This window comes from Balaenoptera physalus, assembly GCF_965194825.1.
Source record: "Balaenoptera physalus genome assembly, chromosome: 1".
NCBI lineage: Eukaryota > Metazoa > Chordata > Mammalia > Artiodactyla > Balaenopteridae > Balaenoptera > Balaenoptera physalus.
The window spans coordinates 164,002,966-164,022,715 of record NC_138882.1 but is presented as its reverse complement, the minus strand read 5'-3'; the positions used below and the strand labels follow the sequence as shown (position 1 = coordinate 164,022,715).

Here is a 19,750-nt window from a genome sequence, read left to right as displayed (position 1 = left end):
CAAGAAATGTTTAGGGACTTCCCTGGTGGTCCAGTGGGTAAGACTCCGTGCTCCCAATGCAGGGGACCCGGGTTCGATCCCTGGTCAGGGAACTAGATCCTGCATGCATGCCGCAACTAAGATACCATGTGCCGCAACTGAGACCCAGCATAGCCTAAACAGATAAACACATAAATAAATAAATAAACAAATATTGAAAAAAAGAAAGAAAGAAATGTTTACCGAGTGCCTTTCAAGGAGCAGGCCCCTTGTAGGTGCCAGGGATAAAGCAGTTAACAGTGGACAAAAATTCCTGTCCTCACAGGACTTTCTCTCTAGTCCTCAGCAAATATTTGCATGTCTACTCTGTGCCAACCATCATTAAGCTCTCTGTATATATATGCCTGTTTATAAAATGGGAATAATAAACTACCTTGTCCGTTTGTTTAAAGAAATCATTATAAGGTATGCATGTACTTAACACAAAATGCCTGACACACAGCAAAGCACCCAGTGAAGAGTAGCCATGTTCATGTTTAGACATGGAGTCATGTCCTGTCTAAACCAGCCTTAATATCTATTGGGTACCCACTGTGTGCCTCACATTTGCCTTAAGATAGGACTCACGTCATGCCAGGACTTACTCGCCAACGAGAGCATGAGATAGTTACAGGTGAGATGTGCTGTAGCAGAGCAATGAGGAGGGAAAAGACTATGCTGGCTCAGAACACAGACTTTGGAGCCACCCAGCTGGTTTCAAATCCCAGCTTGCCCTCCAGAAAATCACTTAACTCTTCTACTCGGTTTCTTCAACCGAAGAACAGAGCTAATAACAATGATGATGTAAGGACTAAATGAATTACATGTAAACTACTTAGAACATGCCTGGCACGTAGTACCATATGCTACTATTATGTAATAAACTGTTATAGGAACACGTAGGAAGGAAAAACTAAACCTCCCTAGAGGAGCCAAGGAAGCTTTGTCTAAGGAGAGAACATCAGATCTGGGCCTTGAAGGATATGCAGGAGTTCACTAAGTGAAGAGTAGGGGAAAGGGCATTTCAGGTGAATGAGACTGTTCAAGCAAATGAGCTAACTCATGAAGAAATCATATGCATTAAGAAACAACAACAGTAACGACTAGCAGCTGAAGCCTGGTTGAATGACAGATAAAGCCTGAGGCACAAGTTTTAGCCAGTAGCCCAGTGGACCACCAAACCAGTCAGCTTTAAGTCAGAGCTTGCCCTGATAACTTCTGGGAACTGACACCATACTATAAACCAACACTTTAGTAGCATTAACAATTTTTTCCCCAATGAAGCAAATAAATCCAATTTATACCTACCACTTCCTAGGCACTACAGTGCCAAACACTATGCTGCTTTCAGAAGGACCTCATTTAATCCTTACAATGTCCCCTGGAATGGAGGTAATAACTCCATTTTATATACGAGGAAACTCAGGCTGCTTGAGCAACTTTCCCAGGGCCGCACAGACAGCATATTAGACAGGAAAGCCTTCAGCTGCAGGTACAAATAGCAGTTCTTTTTTTTTTTCCCCACATCAAAAGAAGTCTGGAGGTAGATGGTTACAGCTCTTAGTTCAGGTATTCTGCAATACCACCAAAATACCTTCCATCTTTCCTTTCCACCATCTTTAGAGCATTAGCCATTGGCCCCAAGGCTCACTCAGTCTCATGTTCACTGTAACGATTTTTAATTCTCATCTTAAAATCTCAGCAGCCAAGATTTTGCCAAGCTTTACTTTCTGAAATATTTCAGGTCAGCTCATGCAACTCACTGATTTCACAGATGGGGAAATAGAGAGATTTGCCCCTAGCGAGCTAGCAGAGCTAATGAGTTAAACCAGTGTTCTTTCCATGAGACTAATTTAGTGGAGACTCCAAGTTGCCCACCAAAATCTGTCCTCCCATTCTTTCCTGGCTTGACTACATTTCTCAGCCTCCTTTGCAGGTTAGGTGTGGCCACATAACTAAGTTCTTTTGCCAAAAGAAAGTGAGCAAAAGTATGTGTGCCACTGCAGGGTCCAGGCCTTAGGGCATCTGGCGTGCCCGCTCCACGCTTTGTCTCCTTCCCACTGGCTGGAACCAGAGATGAGCCAACTTTAACCAGGCAGGTGTTGACAATGCCCCCCAGAGGGTGGAGAGACAACATGATACAGGGAATCTGTGTCCCTGAATGACCGCTTAGAGTGGAGCTGCCCCACTGACCTGGACCGCTCACTTCGGAAATGTTAACTCCCCTCAGAGTTGTTATGTGAGGAGGAAACAAACTTCTTTGTTCTTTAAGCCACTGTATTGTTGAGTCTCTCTGTTACAGCAGCTTAGCCTTTCACCCTAACTAACACAACCAGGCAGCGTCCTTTGTACGTATTCAAAATAGCTTTACCAATGACCCGTTAGCCATCTTTTCAGAAAACAGCCCTAACCACCCAAGTAGGTGATAATCAAATAATGAAGCTCCTTCCTGTGGCTACTATCCCAAGATTTCTTCATCTTAGTTAAAAGCTATTTAACAATTAAAGCAGATTATTTATGTAGAAATCCACTTAACTGTGAGGCTTTCATGCAACTAATTCAACAAATATTTGACTTTCTAGATGCTGGGGATATAGAGACAGGTTACTGCATTCATAAAAGCTTACTTTCTAGTGTTTTTTTCTGTTTGTTTTTGTTGTTGTTGTTTTAATGTTGTGCTGAGTGTTTTAAGCAGAAAAATCTTCTTTGTAGAATGCGGGACTGAGGCTAAGAACATAAATTACTGAGAATTACAAAGGCTCAAACCATGTACCTATAGATGAAATGTTTTGCTGAGCCCTAAAAAGCAAAGTATTTTAAAGACTAAGAATCCACCTCTCTTTCCGGAGTCAAAGTATTTCCTACCTACTTAAAACAGCATTGTCCGAACTACAAGAAGTGTCTAAAGTCGAGTCAAGATGTCTGCTTTATCTGTCAATTATCTCTCAATAAAACTGAGGGGAAAAGGTTTTTCCTAACAGAGGTAGATGGACCTAATAGCTTGCTGAGTGTTGGAATTAACTGCCAAAGCCATTTAGAGAGCACTGCCGTGGACTGGAGACTCTGGGCACCTGCACCGAAAGGCTCTGCTTGTCTAGGGATTATCTGAGGCAAGACGGTACAAAATGGCATTCCTTATCCTCACTCCAGGCTGAACAAAATGCCCAAAGCTGGCCCCTTCCTGCTCTCAAATGAGATTTGGTATGAGATTGGGCAGTTGAGTGAGAGGAGACCTGAGGCTTGTGCTGGTTTTGTCACAACTTGCTCTGTGGCTGTGGAACGTCCACGTTTTGGGCCTCAGTTTCCCCATCGGTACAAGAAGGTGCTAAGGAGCCTTTCATCTCTAAGTATAGGAAAATCATTAGACAGAGCTACTCCCTTCCCTACGCGTGCAACAGCAAAGTCATTCAGAGGGCAGCAGGCAGAGAGGGGACATCTACCTCAAGGCAGTGCCTCAGGCCAGGGCACCAAGTAGATTCCTAGTGAGGGTTCTGCCTTCCTCAGGCCCTCTGCTGCTGGTAAAGGAATTCCATCCTGCTGAGTCTAAGAACAGAGGTAGCAGGCACAACCACAGTGCCTTAAACTTAGTTAAATATTGGGCACTTTGATTCTTCTTTTTCAAGAAATCCCTGATTTCCAACTGCCAGAGAGATAGCAGTGAGTTAGTTCAACGAGAAGTTACTGCTCCAGGTATTTCAGATGGACAGATTAAAGGTTTTTAAGGAAGGATTATTAAAACTAGTTTTTCCTGCTTTTCCACTGAAACTTTTTTTTAAGGTTTAAAACATATTTAGCAACTTGTGTGAAGAGCATTTCAAAGACTAATGTTCCTCCTTAAAACCAGCCATCTTAACACAGGGCTCAACAGCTTGAACACTTAATTCTGTGGCCTCGCCTCAATTCTGGCTTTGCCACTTACTAGCTGGGTGCCTTTGCTGAGCCCGTTTCCCCATTGGTAAACGTGTATAGAAACAGCGTCTCTTTCCCAGGGCTGTATGAGAAGCTAATGTATATAAACTGCTTGGTCCCTCTTGGCTCACAATAAGTATTCACCTCCACTTCCAGTGGGAAGATGCCGCTTCCCACCCCATTAGCTCCTGAAGTGGTGAATAAACTGATTGGGAAAATTACACATTTAATCTAAAGAAGAAGATGATGTGGATTCAATGACAATTTCTTTGACCAAAGAATACATTTATTCTTGAGATTCAAATCAGTTAACGTGGGTAAGTCTCAATAAAACTCAAGGGGGCCAGGATATCCCACAGACTGGGGGAGGAGAAGCCACTGAAGTCAAGTTGAGAAGCCCAGCTTTCCAGATCACGGGGTACCACGTGCAGTCTTGGCTTCAGACTCCTGCTCCAGCATCCTGCTGTGTCACACCATGCACCTCGACACACACCTCCCAACACACACACACACACACACACACACACACACACACACACACACACTCCCACACACCAAGTGGGGGCCGGACTGTGGATTACCTGCACTCACCGCGAGTGTCCTTTCTTTACAGCCCTTACTGCAGCTGTAATTATTTGATCAATGTGGATTTTTTTGATCATTGAATTCCCAGAGTCTAGCACAGCACCTGGCACATAGTAAGTTCTAAAATATCTGCTGGCTGAATGAAAGGGCTGGCCATAGCTTAAGATTTCCTCAGAGGCTGGTTTTGGCCTAACCCTGGCATCTGAATGAAGTTCAGGATGCTTATGGCCTGTGCTCAACTGGGGGACCCTGGGGAGGGTGGTAAAGAACAGAAACGGGAGACCTACCAGAGGAGGCAGGGGAAACCCATGCACACCCAGCTACTGCCAACAGGTAAGGTAACGGATAAAGACAGTATGTGCTATTTGTTATCTTTTGGGTAAGGGGAAGAAATAAGAATATATATTTGTATTTGTTCATATTTACTGATACTTAAAAGAACACTTGAGGGGTATGTAAAAAAACTAATAAGTGATTATCTATGGGAGGAGAAGGGGATGGAGGTAGGAGCGAGATTTCTCAATGAATGTCTTTGTCTTTTTATATCATTTTGATTTTTGAAAATTGAACTGTGTAAAAAAATCTAGGGAAAAAATAAAACTTTTGCATAGCTAGCTCACATACATTCACAAAGAACTGCTTTTTCAGGTCCCGCGGAAATGCGCCTTCTCCCATGATCCCTCCCCTCCTCCCTCCAGAGTGAAATTCTATACAGCTCTTACGGTCTTTGATAGTCTCTTACCTAAATTTGTTGTCTGTGTATATATAAGATATTTACAAGCTCCCTGAAAGCAAGAACCACATTTCATTGTATCTCTGTATCCCTCTAGCCTACTCTAGGGCCTCTCATATAGTAGATTCCGAACAAATATAATACTGCTTGAGTGGGGAGTTACTGCTTAATGGGTGCAGAGTTTCTGTTTGGGGTGATGAAAAAGTTTTGGTTGCACAACATAAACCCTGCTGAATCGCAAACTTAAAAATGTTTAATTTTATGTTATATTCATATATATGTATACTCACGTTGCTGGTAGCTCAGGTCACTCCAATAAGAGAGCTTCAACTGGAAATAACAAATCTCCAATAAAAAAAAAGATCCTCTCCAGATGTTTTCCAGGAATATAGTAAGTGCTCAATAAACATGTGCTAAATAAACAAATAGATAGCATATTAAGAACATCGACTTTGAGAAAAAGCTCTCATGTTGAAAACAAAGCATACTGTATATAAGTTAGACATGAACATAAACATCTTTTTAAGGATTAGAGAGGTTCTTGCAAACTTTTTCTTTATTTAACTTTCAATAAAAATATAGTCTCCTAACTCAATAGAAAGATAGCAGTGATTATCACACAGGAGGAGCTCAACAAATGTCAGTCTTCAGTTTTCAAGTTCCATGTCACAACCACCTCAGTTGGATTCTCTCCATCTCGATGGAATTCCAAAAACTGGTTTGGTTCACTTAATTATCTCACTGGGGCTGATCCTTTACTGCCATTCACCCAAATCCAGAACTCTTGAATTGTGGCTCACAATAACTCAATCATCTATACAAGTGTCCGGAAATTAGATATTTCCAGCCAGAGTCAAGGACATAAAACTTTTTTTAAGGGATACAGTGAATCCCAGTATTCATCACCAAAAAGATCAAATGTAAAAAAGTATAATCTGTGCCCCTTTCAAAAACAGAAACTTTACGGTTAAAAGAAAAAAAAAAGCCCTTCCCAAACTCATTACCAGACCAGACATATCAGCCACACAAGGAGCTAACAAGGCCTGCTGTTTCCATGACAGAGAACATGAGACGTTAAAACCACACCACCAAAAAAAAAAAAGAAAAGAAATAAAAAATTAAAAAAATAAAACCACACCACTGAATGAAAGAACTGGACCCCCGCCACCTTTGCAAAGGCCACTGGACAAGTCCCTTAAATGCTGGATTTCAGCTCTTCATCATTCTGCCCCAGGTATTCCTTTTCTTTAAGCTCTTTATCATGGTCTGGGGAAATACTCTGACTCTCTATGGTAGTGATGGCATCTGAGTCCAACCTTCTTCTTTTCTTCAGTTGGTGCAAGTGGGACTTGGACTTCATGTGTGCTAAGGCAAAACAAACAAAAAAAATTAGGATTTTCTACAAATAATCCTGGAAGCATACAAAATTAACTATACAATCCTTTTCTTTAACAATAACAGGATCAACACATGTATTGGTACAGCTGCTTAGCATTTTTAAGAGAAGAATAAGTCATATGGCCAGCTAGCTAGCAAACTAGCTACCACGTATCATGTATACCTGCTGGGGGCTTTATATCACTAAATCCACACAACAATCTTGCGGGACAGTATTATTCAGCTCATTTCATACAGGAAGAGACTGATTTCAGAGGTCTTACATTATGTCCAAGGTCACACAGCAGGTAAGCTCTTCGGATTACCTATAGCTCAAAAAGAGAGCCAATTTTCCAGAACAGGGCTCCAGACTCAATTTTCCCATATGGGGCTGCCTGTTACAGATACATTTCAACTCACACAGTTCAAAAGTTACAAATCCAGGGCTTCCCTGGTGGCGCGGTGGTTAAGAATCCGCCTGCCAGTGCAGGGGACACGGGTTCGAGCCCTGGTCCGGGAAGATCCCACATGCCGCAGAGCAACTAAGCCCGTGCGCCACAACTGCTGAGCCTGCGCTCTAGAGCCCATGAGCCATAACTACTGAGCCTGCATGCCACAACTACTGAAGCCCGTGCGCCTAGAGCCCGTACTCCAAAACAAGAGAAGCAATGAGAAGCCTGCACACCGCAACGAAGAGTAGCCCCCGCTCACCGCAACTAGAGAATAGCATGCACGCAGCAACAAAGACCCAACGCAGCCATAAATACATAAATAAATAAATAAGTTACAAATCCAAATTCTTATCTATATTGCAGGACAGATGGCTCAGGCCTACAGTACCCAGAGCCGCCCTTCCCTCTTCTTAACCAGCTCGCTCAGGTTGCCCCTCCTGATGTGACATCCCTATGCCTGGGTCAGATAAGCCATCTGAATGACCAACTCAGATACTCGCATTCTCCAGCACACAATGCACCAGAGAGATCACAGCAAGTATTCTTTTCTGATGATCCCTTTCAAGGGTCCACAGAAGCAGTAAAGCTGAAAAGCTACTATTGGCTGATATCAATTTCTGACCTCTCACCCCAAAGACAGTTCTCAGCTTCTGACTAACTCACACAAGCTCCTTTTTACCATCCTGTTCTTTTTCAAGGAAATCTTATTTGGAAACACCTTTGAAGATAGACAATGGGATTAAATTCTCTTTTTTTAAAAAATTAATTAATTTATTTATTTATTTTTGGCTGTGTTGGGTCTTCGTTTCTATGCGAGGGCTTTCTCTAGTTGCAGCAAGCGGGGACCACTCTTCATCGCGGTGCGCGGGCCTCTCACTGTCGTGGCCTCTCTTGTTGCAGAGCACAGGCTCCAGACGTGCAGGCTCAGTAGTTGTGGCTCACGGGCCTAGTTGCTCCGCAGCATGTGGGATCTTCCCAGACCAGGGCTCGAACCTGTGTGCCCTGCATTGGCAGGCAGATTCTCAACCACTGCGCCACCAGGGAAGCCCTAAATTCTCTTTTATACTTACTTAAAACATCATTTTTAGGGATTTGGAAGCAAAAGTAGGTAAGGAAGAGGTTAGAAGTCAAGGAAAAGTTTACTTGAGGGAAAAAGTCAGCTTTGCCTCCAGCTAGAGCCTACGGCAAAAAGTGGCCTTCTGGACTGACTCTCCATGGCAGCAGGAGACGGGAGAGCAAGGACTTGACAGATGGCACTATAGAAGGGCTTACACAAGCCACGCTCACAAAGGCTCACAAATGTTGCTTCTCTGTGGCAATCCCTGAAGGACATTCGACAAATCAAACCACTAAGTTTCCTTTAGAAAAAACAATCAGACACTCTCTTTCTCTTCCCCTTTCATCATTATGAACCAACGATAATCGAGGCTTCTTCTGCTGCTTGGGCAATCACAGCCATCCCCAGTCTCTGACAATGCAGTTCATTTTGCCAGAGTTAACAGTTAATAGAACTAATCATTCTATTGGTTGGTATGGGGGGGGAAAATCCACTTCTATGAGAACGCCATGCAAAGCAGTACTCTGAACAGGATTCCAGCCACTGGGTAAAACACAAGCCCTACTTGTGCCTAAAAGGAGTGAGCCTTAAACAAGTTTCTAAATACAATGTAAATTCAAGGCTTAGAGGCTAAGGCCCTTTTGAGCTTTGCTGGATGACTGCAGAAATCGGACAGGGGAGTGCAATGTGACTCTATGGCAAAGACAGATCCAGGCTCTGAAACAGGGAACTAGAACCTCGGTGCAGGGCTGTTCCTGGGTTGGTCAGGAGCGCCTTATGAAGAAGACAGTACCCTTTGACCACCGTCTTTCTGCGTGTCTAACTGTCTTGCTTTCACACAGTTTCCCTTAACACTTTTCATCACAGTTTTTGCAACCAACACCATTTCAACGTATTACCTTAAAAGTTACTGGAGAGACACCACTTTTGAAGAATGTGCTCAGGAGGAGTAACTGCACTTCCTGTTCCCTCCCAGCTGTTTCTGCTCCTTTGGCCTCCTGGGTGAGTTGCCTGGCTTCCCTTACAATCCTACCTCACCCCCACTGAGGTCTAAACATGAGACCAAGAAACTACTCAGGCAGGATCATGAAAGTCAAAGGAGCTCTGGCAAGTTAACTGCAGACCTCTCAGTAAAACATCTACTCTAGCTGAAGCTAGAGGGCATATGATCTTCCTTTGAAATTGAGAATACAGAGATAACTCTCCCGTTTGAGAAGGCCTCTCCAAGAAATTTGAACAAAGGCTGTTAGAGGAATCTGGCCATTTTTTTTTTTTTTTTTACAAACAAGCAGACTCCAGCATTCAACCTACCAAAGACCTTAAATTTTTCATGAAGTCAGTGTGACCCACCCTTACAGATTTCTCTATCCTAGACTCTACCTGCCCATTCACGGTCCCCAATGATGATTCGATCACAGAGGTCACACATGTGATAACTTCTCTTGTTCTCAGTTTCACTGCTTGGCATCTTTACTGGAGTGGCTGCAGGCTTGTGGCCCTGAAAAAAACAAGGCAGGGATGGGGGAGAAGCATTTGATTCAAAGAGATTTGGATATCATACTCTGATATAAAGAGGAGTGAGATTTTCCCAAGATTCCTTTTTCTCATCCCAGAGAGCAGGTGGGCTGTGCAGAGATTTTAACAACAACCTTTCTGAACGTGAAAGTAGAAATGCAGCCTCCAGGGATCTCAAAGCAGCCTTCTGCTCTATGCCATGGAAAAGGATGCTTGGTGCCCAGGACAGCAACAAAGGTGTCAGCAAAGGAAAGCTTTGTGAAAACCAGACAGTAGACAGTGTACCGTGATCAATAATCACCTGGATGAGACTTCGCACAATTTCAAGAGCAGGTTCAAGAACAGACTCCTCCCACTTGGAGACATCAGATGCTTCTAAGCCATATACTGGGGGAACACTGGGCCCAGGTCCTAATGATGACAAAGAAAAGCGGTGAGAGGTCAGCCTCCAAAACCCAATCTATTCTGCTCCTAGGACTCCAAAATCCTCAAGGGGAACATATGGGGTCAAAGAAATAAACATTCTGACCGTGCCATTCAATCTAACCAGAAACATGAACCAAACAGCTACACACAATCCAAGGAAGACCCAGAAGGCTGACTGGTCTGCAGCCAGTAAGTCTAGCTGTATAATCCAGAGTCTCAGGTGTAGGATCTTCCAGATCAGTCAGGAAAACAATATAGAGTAACAGCTCTAGTGACCACTGTATGGGCTACAATATAAAGGTAGCACGTGACAGGAGGCAATTAGCAGCTTGAAGTGAGTGCCTGTTCTAAGGTCCATATCATCTTACAGTGATGTCACTCTGTGGCAAGAGAGTTCACAGCTTTCTTTAGTCTCAGGTTCGTATACATCCCTTCAGCAGTCTAGCATTCACGAAACTCATGAATACCATACCGATAATCATGGGCTGGCAACAGCAGAGTATCAACCAGTGAGCTGCTGAATCTGAAAATTAGAAAAAAGCCTTGGAATTGAACTAGTTGAGCCCTGTTTCTAAGAAACAGATCTAGAGGAGTATTCAAGAAATACCCTCTGGTAAGTACTTCTGAAGGGAGATAAGACTGGAGGTAGCCGGAAGTATAGCTAGCTACAGGCATTTCATCCATCTGAGCCAACTATGTTTAGTCTCTGCTGGTAGTTTCCCCAGTCTGTGGATACACTAAATTGCCTTCCGCATCTAGGTTAAGTCAGTTGCCTAAAGGCAAAGAGCACTGCCCCATGGACAAAAACATCAAAGTCCTCAGAATGCCAACGGCTGGCAGGTGCTGGCCTTTTGATAGTGCCAACCACAAATAAGATTCTTCATAAACTGGACTGGGCTGCACCTGCCACCGCACGGAAAGGTGAGACTGGGAGGGTGCAGGCAGCATCCACAGCACACCTGGCCTTGGCTAAGCTCTGCACCTGTTTCCAGGCCACTCTATATTTTCCTTTCCCCTCTGAGTCCTTTGTTGGGCTTCTGTGCCCTGTCTAAGTACCTTTCAACAAGTTCTCGGCTCCCAGCTGCTATTTCTGGCTTGGGTCCAAGGCCAAGCTGGGGTGGGGAAGTCCCTCTGGCTTCTTGCCAGAACCTTATCCCAGCACACCAGCCCTTGGCCAATCACACACGGCTCCTGATTTACAGGGCAGCTGTGCCTTTCACTCTAGCACCAGGACTGCGCCGGCATACACATGAATGAGGAACGGGCATATGATGCCCTGTGCCATCAAGCCCTCATGACTCAGAGATGGGGGAGTTGTTGTGGCTTTACCACAGGAAGAAGTTCCAAATCATTACCCAAAAAAACCCATCTTTTGTTACAGACTAATTGTTAGCCCTGCGGAGAAGAGAAGCTGCATTAGAAATCTGTAGTAGGGAACTTTGTTTCAGCTGACACAAAGACTTCTATCTAAAGGGACATGCAGAGAAAGCAAGGTAAGTAGAAGAAAGTGTAAAAAGCCCCTTGGCGTGAGAACTACACTGGAGAGCTCTAGCAGAGAGTGAGAACCGAGAGAGAGAATCAAGGGTCAACAACATGGCCCAAGGTGCTTCTGTTCAGAGGCACTGAGGAGGAGGGGGGAGACCTCAGCTGTACGTATCTGTAACTGAAAGCAGAAATCCAATGGCAAAAGGTAAACAGGGATGATTCAAAAACATATTAAAAAAGGGCCCCAAAGATAAAACTAGGGTTTCACTTATGCTTAATCTCCTTTAGATTAATCTCCTTTTAGTTCGTAACCACACAATTTCTTACCCAAGGCCCAATACTAATGCTGTCCAGCTAAAGTTATAGCTAAAGGAAATAAGAAGCATGGTGTAAAGCTGAGCGTGGACTTCAGAGTCTGGCCTGCATTCAGTACTCTACTGCTTATTAGCTAGGGGATTTTTAGCAAGTTATTTAACTTCTCTAAGCCTCTATTTACTTATCTGCAAAAAGAAAAGAATACCACCCACCCTGAAGGCTCAGTAACGTATGTATGGCACCAAATTTAGTGCTAAGGATGCAGTACAGGGTCCAATGAACGAGAATTTCATTCCCTTTTCCTTAAAAGTGCTGTTCAACTGAAGTTAAGAGTTGCAGCAGCCTGAAGCACTACGTATCTGAACACAGAAGCGATGCCGGGAGAATTGGTGAAAGTTTTGTCTTTTTATACTACTTATCTGGCCCCAAAACCATTTTAATTAGGAAAGCCTCCCTACGGAAATCTGACTGTTCTTCAGGTACAAAATCTGAAGCTAAAATCAACCCTGAGCACCAACTCCGCTAAGAAGGTATTGCTATTTCGTTCTTCCCTGTTTGCAGCCAGCACTCATGTGTTCAAGGCGTAAGGCAGATTCTTCCTTGGGAAGAACTGTTTTCTGAGGCATCACAGGGAAATACCCCTGGACAGTCACTTATGCAAAATCTCCCAGGTCAGGTCCCAAATCTTAGAACAGATCCAGAAACTAAAGTTCACTTTCTGGGTGAGCTGAGAACATCTATGTTCCATTGAAAGCAGACCCAAGGCACACGGAAAAACAAGGACACTTACTGCTCAAAAAACGGTTTTTAATCCATCGGTTTTGCTTCCGGGCATATCTCTTAGTCACTTGTTTCAGAGCCTCAATACCTGAAAGACAAGGTAGATATAAGAACCTCTATCTAACCACTTCTCCCTCTGCTGAAAGGAAGGCCCATCCAGCCCAGCATTAGAGAAAACTAGCCACGTCAGCACACTGGTGGATACTTGGTAGGTGAAAGTCTCAATTCTGAGCTGAAGGCCATTTGGGTCTCTTTTAGCCTCAGCTCCTTCTCAGGCCATAGCAGCAGGACACTCTGTCACCCAAGGATGTCCAAGGCTAGGTTAGATGGAGAATTCACACCTTCCTTTAGGAGCTGGTTTCTAGTCTCTGGTGTGCATTTTCCCTCAGTGATCAGGTACTCGTGAAATTCCTTGAAGCCAATTGATTGGAAGATACCATGTTGATAGTCCTGGCTGGGAACAGGAGAGCATCAGCAGATGAGCCATTGAATCTGAAAGCTAGCAGGGCCTTGGAGATGATCTAGCTGAGCCATTGCATCTCATAGATGAGGAAATTGAGATCCTTAGCAGTTATTACCTCTCTGAAATCCTTCCTCCACCTTCCCCCACCAGCTCCCAGGTTACTTCCCTTGAAAATTAACTCCTGGGAATGTCTGAGATTAGAAAATTGCAACTGTAACAAGTACACCAAACCTCCTACCAATGATGAAGGGTAGCAAACAAGGAGATCCAAAGCCAGTATTATATGTTTGCGGTCTTTTGACCATAAGCAAGGGATGGAGAGTAGGTGAAAGTAATAGCCAAATTCTCACCTGTTTTCCACAACTTTCTTCTCATTATAGCGTTTGTGAAAATCTCTTAGTTCATCCAAGAGCCCAGCGGCGAGCATGTTATCCACCCTCTTATCCAAGCGCTCATCTAGAACTTGAATCAAATTAACCCATCAACCAGCAAGCCTGCCGAAGGTGTGTACTATACATGATGAATGCATAGGCTGCCACAAAGAAGAGAATTTGTTCAAATGGAAGAAAAGGTTCAGAGTCCGAAGATTATACAGTAATTCATAATTATATTTAGTCACACTTAAAACTCTGCAATTTCAATAAAAACAGCCAGAATGAGGCATGTCTTCCTCTTATGTAAAGAGCACACAATTACAGCTACTAGGAAGAAGAAATATTTTATTCTTGTATGGAATGTATATCCATTGTTTATTTTAAAGGCAGCTGAGAGCCCCGTTTTACTCTTACTTTTTTCCATTATATTTGTTACTCTAACTTTATGCTATTTCATATTTAAGAACTCTCAGATGACACACCTTAAATAGGAATGAGAAACTTTAAACCAAAGCCATCCTAAGTATATCTGGAACTACTGAGCCAGACAAAGGAGCAAAGAGTGAGAGGTGATAATCATTCCAATGTGGTGGTCAAACACAGCTTTATTATGAATCAGGTACCACTGTTTGATGCTGCATTGTAACACGTTTTTATTTACAAAATGTTCATTATTAAAACATTACCTTTTTCTATAACCTTATAATTTAAGTTTGAGATAATATAATTTGAGATTAATTTAACAACAAATTTCCACCATTTCAATTATGTTCTTCTACATCTCTGCCATTGCTATTTCTTGGCTTACAATGATAATAACCTTTTTTTCTATCTTCCTAAAAAGTTTGCATTTATTGAGGACTCACCATGTGCCAGGCACATTCTGAGCACTTTGCATGTATTATTAATTCATCCAATCCTCAACGAAGCTATGAGATATGTACTATTATTATTATCCCCATTTTATAGAAGAGAAAATTGGGACACAGAAAGGTAAACCAACTTGCCTTAAAACTCACATAACCAGAGATGATGGAGCAGGAATTTGAAGCCAGACAGTCTGGCTCAGAGACATGTTCTTAATCACGAAACTATACCGCCTGTTCCCATAACGATCTCATTTTTCTAGACCTAGCTCATAAGTTACCTTTACAAATTGGTCCCCGACTCCCCCCAGAAAATGCTCATCATCCCTTCTCTGTGGCCCCACAGCACCTTCTAGCCCAGCGTTTATCACAACATAGTATCTACCTCATTATTTGTTGCCCCACTAGACCGGAAGCTCCTTAAGGGCAGGTACTGTCTCACATTCATCTCTGAAATCCAAGTACTATGTAGAACACTTGACACTTCATTGAATGCTTGCTGTTATGTGTGTTGGATAAAGAAGTTACTATTATCACAGGGCATTAGCAAAAAACCAAAAAGAAATACCATCAGTTAGCTAGCTAACCATCATTCCCACTTCTCAGGCCTACTGATTCCAAAATAATCAGTGATCCAGGCTTTAACCAATCCAGAGAGTCAGACCTCCTTCCACAGGAGCCTTCCTTCTCTTTCTCCTTTGGATTTTCTCTGGATGGCAGTCTCTTTCCCATCCCATCTTATCTCATCCTCATCTTATACTAATCTTATACTCATCTCATGTTATACTAATGCCAGGGCTACCTTTACCTGCTTTCCAGAAAGATACCTAGGGAAATGGCACTGTGTCTTACTAAGTCAATGAATAATGATCATGATAATAAAACGAAGAGCTAACACTTGTTTAGTGCTTATTATGAGCCACTCATAGTTCTAAAGCACTTTTTTTCAAAACAACTTTCTATTGAAGTATAGTTGATTTACTCTAAAGATTTTATATACAGTAATGTATTACTATAAGCTCTGTCTCGGATGAACTCTAGGACACCAAAGGACTTTTACCTGTCTGTTCAGCGTGAAGCCAGAGGATGCATGGGTTAGGGAACTTCAGAGGGCCTCCAAGGGGACCACCACCTTCCTCTGCATGTTGACGATGAAGAAATTCACTATGAGAGATTCCTGTTTCTTCAAACACTTGCAAGCTCCTAAGTCATTTGAAAGGAGAGGGTGGGCACACCCATAACAACCATTAGGAAATATTACTTCTCAAGAGAAACAGGGGAGAGGCTATTTATTATAGAATACCTCACTGTCATTTTCACTGCATAAGCCCCTGAACACATGAAGGTCTGGGGTTACTGCAAACCTATAGCTACTCACAAAAGGGTTCTAAAGAAAACTTTAGGTAAAGAAAGAAATAAAACTATTCTAAACACATATAAAATTTTCTGAAATCAGTTAAACAGGTTCAGAAACAACAGGTTTCTACTACACAAAGAGAACAGGACATATTCACTTTCAGGTAAGCAGTAAAAGCTTGTCTGGGACACTTTGCTATAAGCCAACAAGTCTAGTCTCGCTGGAATGCCTTTCCCACAGTACAAAAGTATGCTGTATATCCAGCTCATCAACTTTCTTTTTAAATATGTCTAAAATTAATGAAAAATGCTTCTGACTAATTCGGTACTCTACTAGCACAAAGATCACTGAAGAAAGAACTACACACTTATTCTTAAGCCACTATCCACTCTGTCAGCATCTATTATGTTATGCAGCACTAGGTAATTTAACTCTCAAATCTATACTCTACCACTCTGGGTGATTGCAACTTATCAGCTTGAAAGTGATCTTTCCCTTCCTGATCCAATTCTACTTCCTGAAACCCTAACACAAGAGTAGAGACCCCTCGTCTTTCCCTATCACTGGTCACTCAGAGAGGACCTAAGAGGGAAAAATGTAATAGATATCTTACTTATCTGGAGGCTAGAATACAGCCTCAAACTAAAGGAAAGATGAAGGAAGTCCTCCAATCTTCTTTTAGAGACTCTAGAGCTCTTGCTTAGAACCTACTGTTCTTACGAAAACACATTCTCAACTCATTACTAGTTTAGAAGTCGCAAAATAAGGAGAAATGATAAGAACTGATTAATAAAAGGAGCAGATAGTAACAACCAAGCTCTAGACTCATACCATAAAACGATACAAAAATGAATGTTCATCAGAGTGCCCCTGAGTTTTCCAAAAAGTTTTTGGAAGATTTCTATTTAAATGTTTAAAAATAAAATGTCTGGATACTGGAAAGTATAAACTTCATTTATCTAGACTATACATTATCAACAGGGTGATATTGCCCTCAAGGGAGAAAAAAAACCTTAGATATTACAATGATGTGTGGCCCTCTCCCAAAATCTTATTCTTCAGTATTAAAATTTCACGGAGGGGAGGGAGGGAAGCACAATTAGGAAAAAAATTTCTAAAAAGGCTTCAGGGGCAGGGGAGATAATACAAAAGGATTAAGAAACACTGATCTAGAACACTCATTTGAGTGGAATACTTCATAACCCCTGTCAATACCAAATGTTGCTATAAATATCTAATGTGTATAACCATCCACATAGTAGGTCCTCTACTCTGCCGGATAAGGTATCGCTTCCGGCACTACAGAAGAGTACACCTAAGTGGTGATCACTTTGTAATGTACAGAAATATCAAATCACTGTGTTGTGCATTAGGATTCAACATAGTGTTCTAGATCAATTATACTTCAAAACAAACAAACAGAGGCCCGCGCACCATGATGAAGAGTGGCCCCCACTTGCCGCGGCTAGGGGAAGCCCTCGCGCAGAAACGAAGACCCAACACAGCCAAAAATAAATAAATAAATATTTAAAACAAACAAACAAACAAACAAACTCACAGAAAAAGAAATCAGATGTGTGGTTACCAGAGGCTGGGGGTGGGGGAAGGGGGAACTGGATGAAGGCAGTCAGAAGGTACCAACTTCCAGTTACAAGATAAATAAGTACTAGGTATGTAATGTACAACATGATAAATATAACTAACACTGCTATATACTATACATGAAAGTTAAGAGTGAGGCCTGAGAGTTCTCATAACAAGAAAAAATCTTTCTCTTTTATTTTGTGTCTATATAAGTACACTAAACTTATTGTGGTAATAATTTAATGTATACATAAGGAAAATCATTATGCTGTACACCTTAAGCTTACACAGTGCTGTATGTCAATTATATCTCAATAAAACTGGAAGGAAAAAAATAGATAAAATGACTTATAAAATGAAGATGCAGTCAGAAGTGAACAGAATATGGAACCAATGAAGATGCATATTTGTGGAAGAAAAAATAAACCATCTAATCTTAGGAAGGAAGAGAGGGAGGGAGGGAGAGAGGGAGGAGGGAGGGAAGGAGGGAGGAAGGAAGGAAGGAAGAAAGAAAAGTATACCTAACACACGAGGCTGCAATTTCAAAGCAACCTAACAAAACATGGTTAATGAACTAATAAGGTCATCTCTCTCTTCCCTTCAAGAAAGTCTCCATGTGTAAAGGTGAACTGATCTGTAAGACAGTTTATAAAACCTGCCTCCCACTGGGCAAGCTGCTGGGGCAGAACTCAGCATTGCACAATCAATTATGAAACCTAAATCACAATGTCAGCTGACTGCATGCCAGAAAAAATGTATATGAAAACTGTTATACAAGCAAAGATCAAATAGAAAATGAAGCAAGATTACATAGGCCCTAGGGAAAAACTGTATTGTATTATGCATTTTAAATGTAACAACAACAAAGTAGGGTGCAACTATTTATTGAGGGAGTTGGACTGAGGCAATAACTCTGGGCCTCCTAACCTCCTAACCTGCTGAGCTAAAACACATCAATCTCCACCAACTGCTATTACCAAACCTGTCTCACCCAGGCACACTTAAGAACTGACTGCCCTCTAACTCTAAAGGGGCTTGGCGTCAGTTGGCTCCCAGCTTTCTTACCTGGCCACTTTGCGCTTGTCATGTGGGTGCAGCTTGGCAGCCATTTCTGGGTCCACCTGGCTTAGGCGTTTGTGTAGTGCATGGCCATCCTCCTTTTCAAGCTCAACTTTCTTGTCAATCACTTTCTCAGTGCCCATCTCCCAGGGCTATTAAATGAAGGTTTAGTAGTAAATTTAATTCAAAAATTCAACAAACACTGAAACACTGTATGTGCCAGGCACTTTACTAAGTGTTTAGGAGCACAGAATAGAGATGAATCAGAAGATCTTGCCATATAGTGAGAGACAGATCATAAACAGAAAATTCCAATGCACCATGGTAGTGCTGTGAGGCCACAGCAAACAAAGAAGAAAGAGGACTAGCGGTCTAGGGAAGTACTCAGGTACCCTGCTTCCTTGTCGGGAGTACAAGCTACCCAGGCTAACACATCTATATTAACACATCCAGGAGTCTAGTCTTCTCAACAAGTGTAACCAAAGAGTGGACCAGAATTTCCAGCACATTATAGTTTGCAAAGTCCCACCCTACGCAATAGCATCTCTGTAAGAATGGTTAGTGTCAGATATCTCCCTGACATATAGATTGTTTCAGCCAGGAAATGCTGAATCAGACTAATGTACTGTTAACTTACACGGAGATGCTAATTAATCCACAGAGGAGCATTTTTCCCACACACAGCCCCTGTCCTTAGGCCAGCCTGGAGAAGCCCACTTCACATATGGAGGTGGCATTTGCTTCAGAATATTAAGTAGGAAAGTTAGTACAGTTGCTGAGTATAAGAAATACGCAAAAGTCAACTTTCCTCCTATTAAAATTAGCCGGAAAGAAAGAAGAACCCATTTCCTCATTGAATTACGACTGAACTAAACATACCTTAGCATTGACAAGAACTTTCCAGAGCAGAGACTCAATGTAATAATTGGTTCCTCCCACGACAATAGGAATTTTATCTCGGGCAAATATATCTTCAATGTGAATGTTAAGAAAGACATCACGATATTAATATCAAGAAGAAAATCTGACTCACTTGGAAGTAGGGTATTAGTAAGAAACCACATTCGTCATATTTTTGATACTAGTCTTCACTGTTTCTCATGAGTTCTCAGAATCATTTCCTATCAGTTCTGGAGGGACTTGCATAAACCAGAGACAGATGCATGATGGTAATTCCTTCCAATTCGAGAACTTTCTAGGTCTTGCTGCTAAAACTCAAAGCTTGCTTAGCATTCAAAATCAGCTTAACAAGCACGAGCCTAAGGACTCTCACAGAATTAAGTGTCAGCTGCTCAGGAAGCCACCAAGATGATGTCCACTGTGTGACTTTGCCTTCTAAGGCAAATTACAAGCTGGTTTCTCTAAGCCATAGTTCTTAAACTCAGTCTTCACCAT

General features: G+C 42.2%; 1 protein-coding gene across 5 annotated transcripts in view; it reads right to left on the bottom strand.

Moving 5' to 3' along the window:
- Positions 1-5,783: 5,783 nt before the first annotated feature.
- TRIT1 (tRNA isopentenyltransferase 1) overlaps positions 5,784-19,750 on the bottom strand; it is a 44,840-nt gene continuing 30,873 nt past the window's right edge. Inside the window, exons 3-11 of one of the 5 annotated variants that reach the window (XM_082444065.1) lie at positions 19,235-19,333; positions 18,362-18,507; positions 15,416-15,558; positions 13,466-13,577; positions 12,994-13,106; positions 12,663-12,740; positions 9,948-10,057; positions 9,512-9,629; positions 5,784-6,610 (exon numbers count right to left, since the gene is read on the bottom strand). In XM_082444065.1, the coding sequence (XP_082300191.1) occupies positions 6,441-6,610; positions 9,512-9,629; positions 9,948-10,057; positions 12,663-12,740; positions 12,994-13,106; positions 13,466-13,577; positions 15,416-15,558; positions 18,362-18,507; positions 19,235-19,333 (1,089 nt within the window). In that variant the 3' untranslated portion in view covers positions 5,784-6,440. The remainder of the gene's footprint in view (positions 6,611-9,511; positions 9,630-9,947; positions 10,058-12,662; positions 12,741-12,993; positions 13,107-13,465; positions 13,578-15,415; positions 15,559-18,361; positions 18,508-19,234; positions 19,334-19,750) is intronic. The other 4 variants (XM_082444068.1, XM_082444069.1, XM_082444067.1 and 1 more) reach the window with 4 other exon arrangements.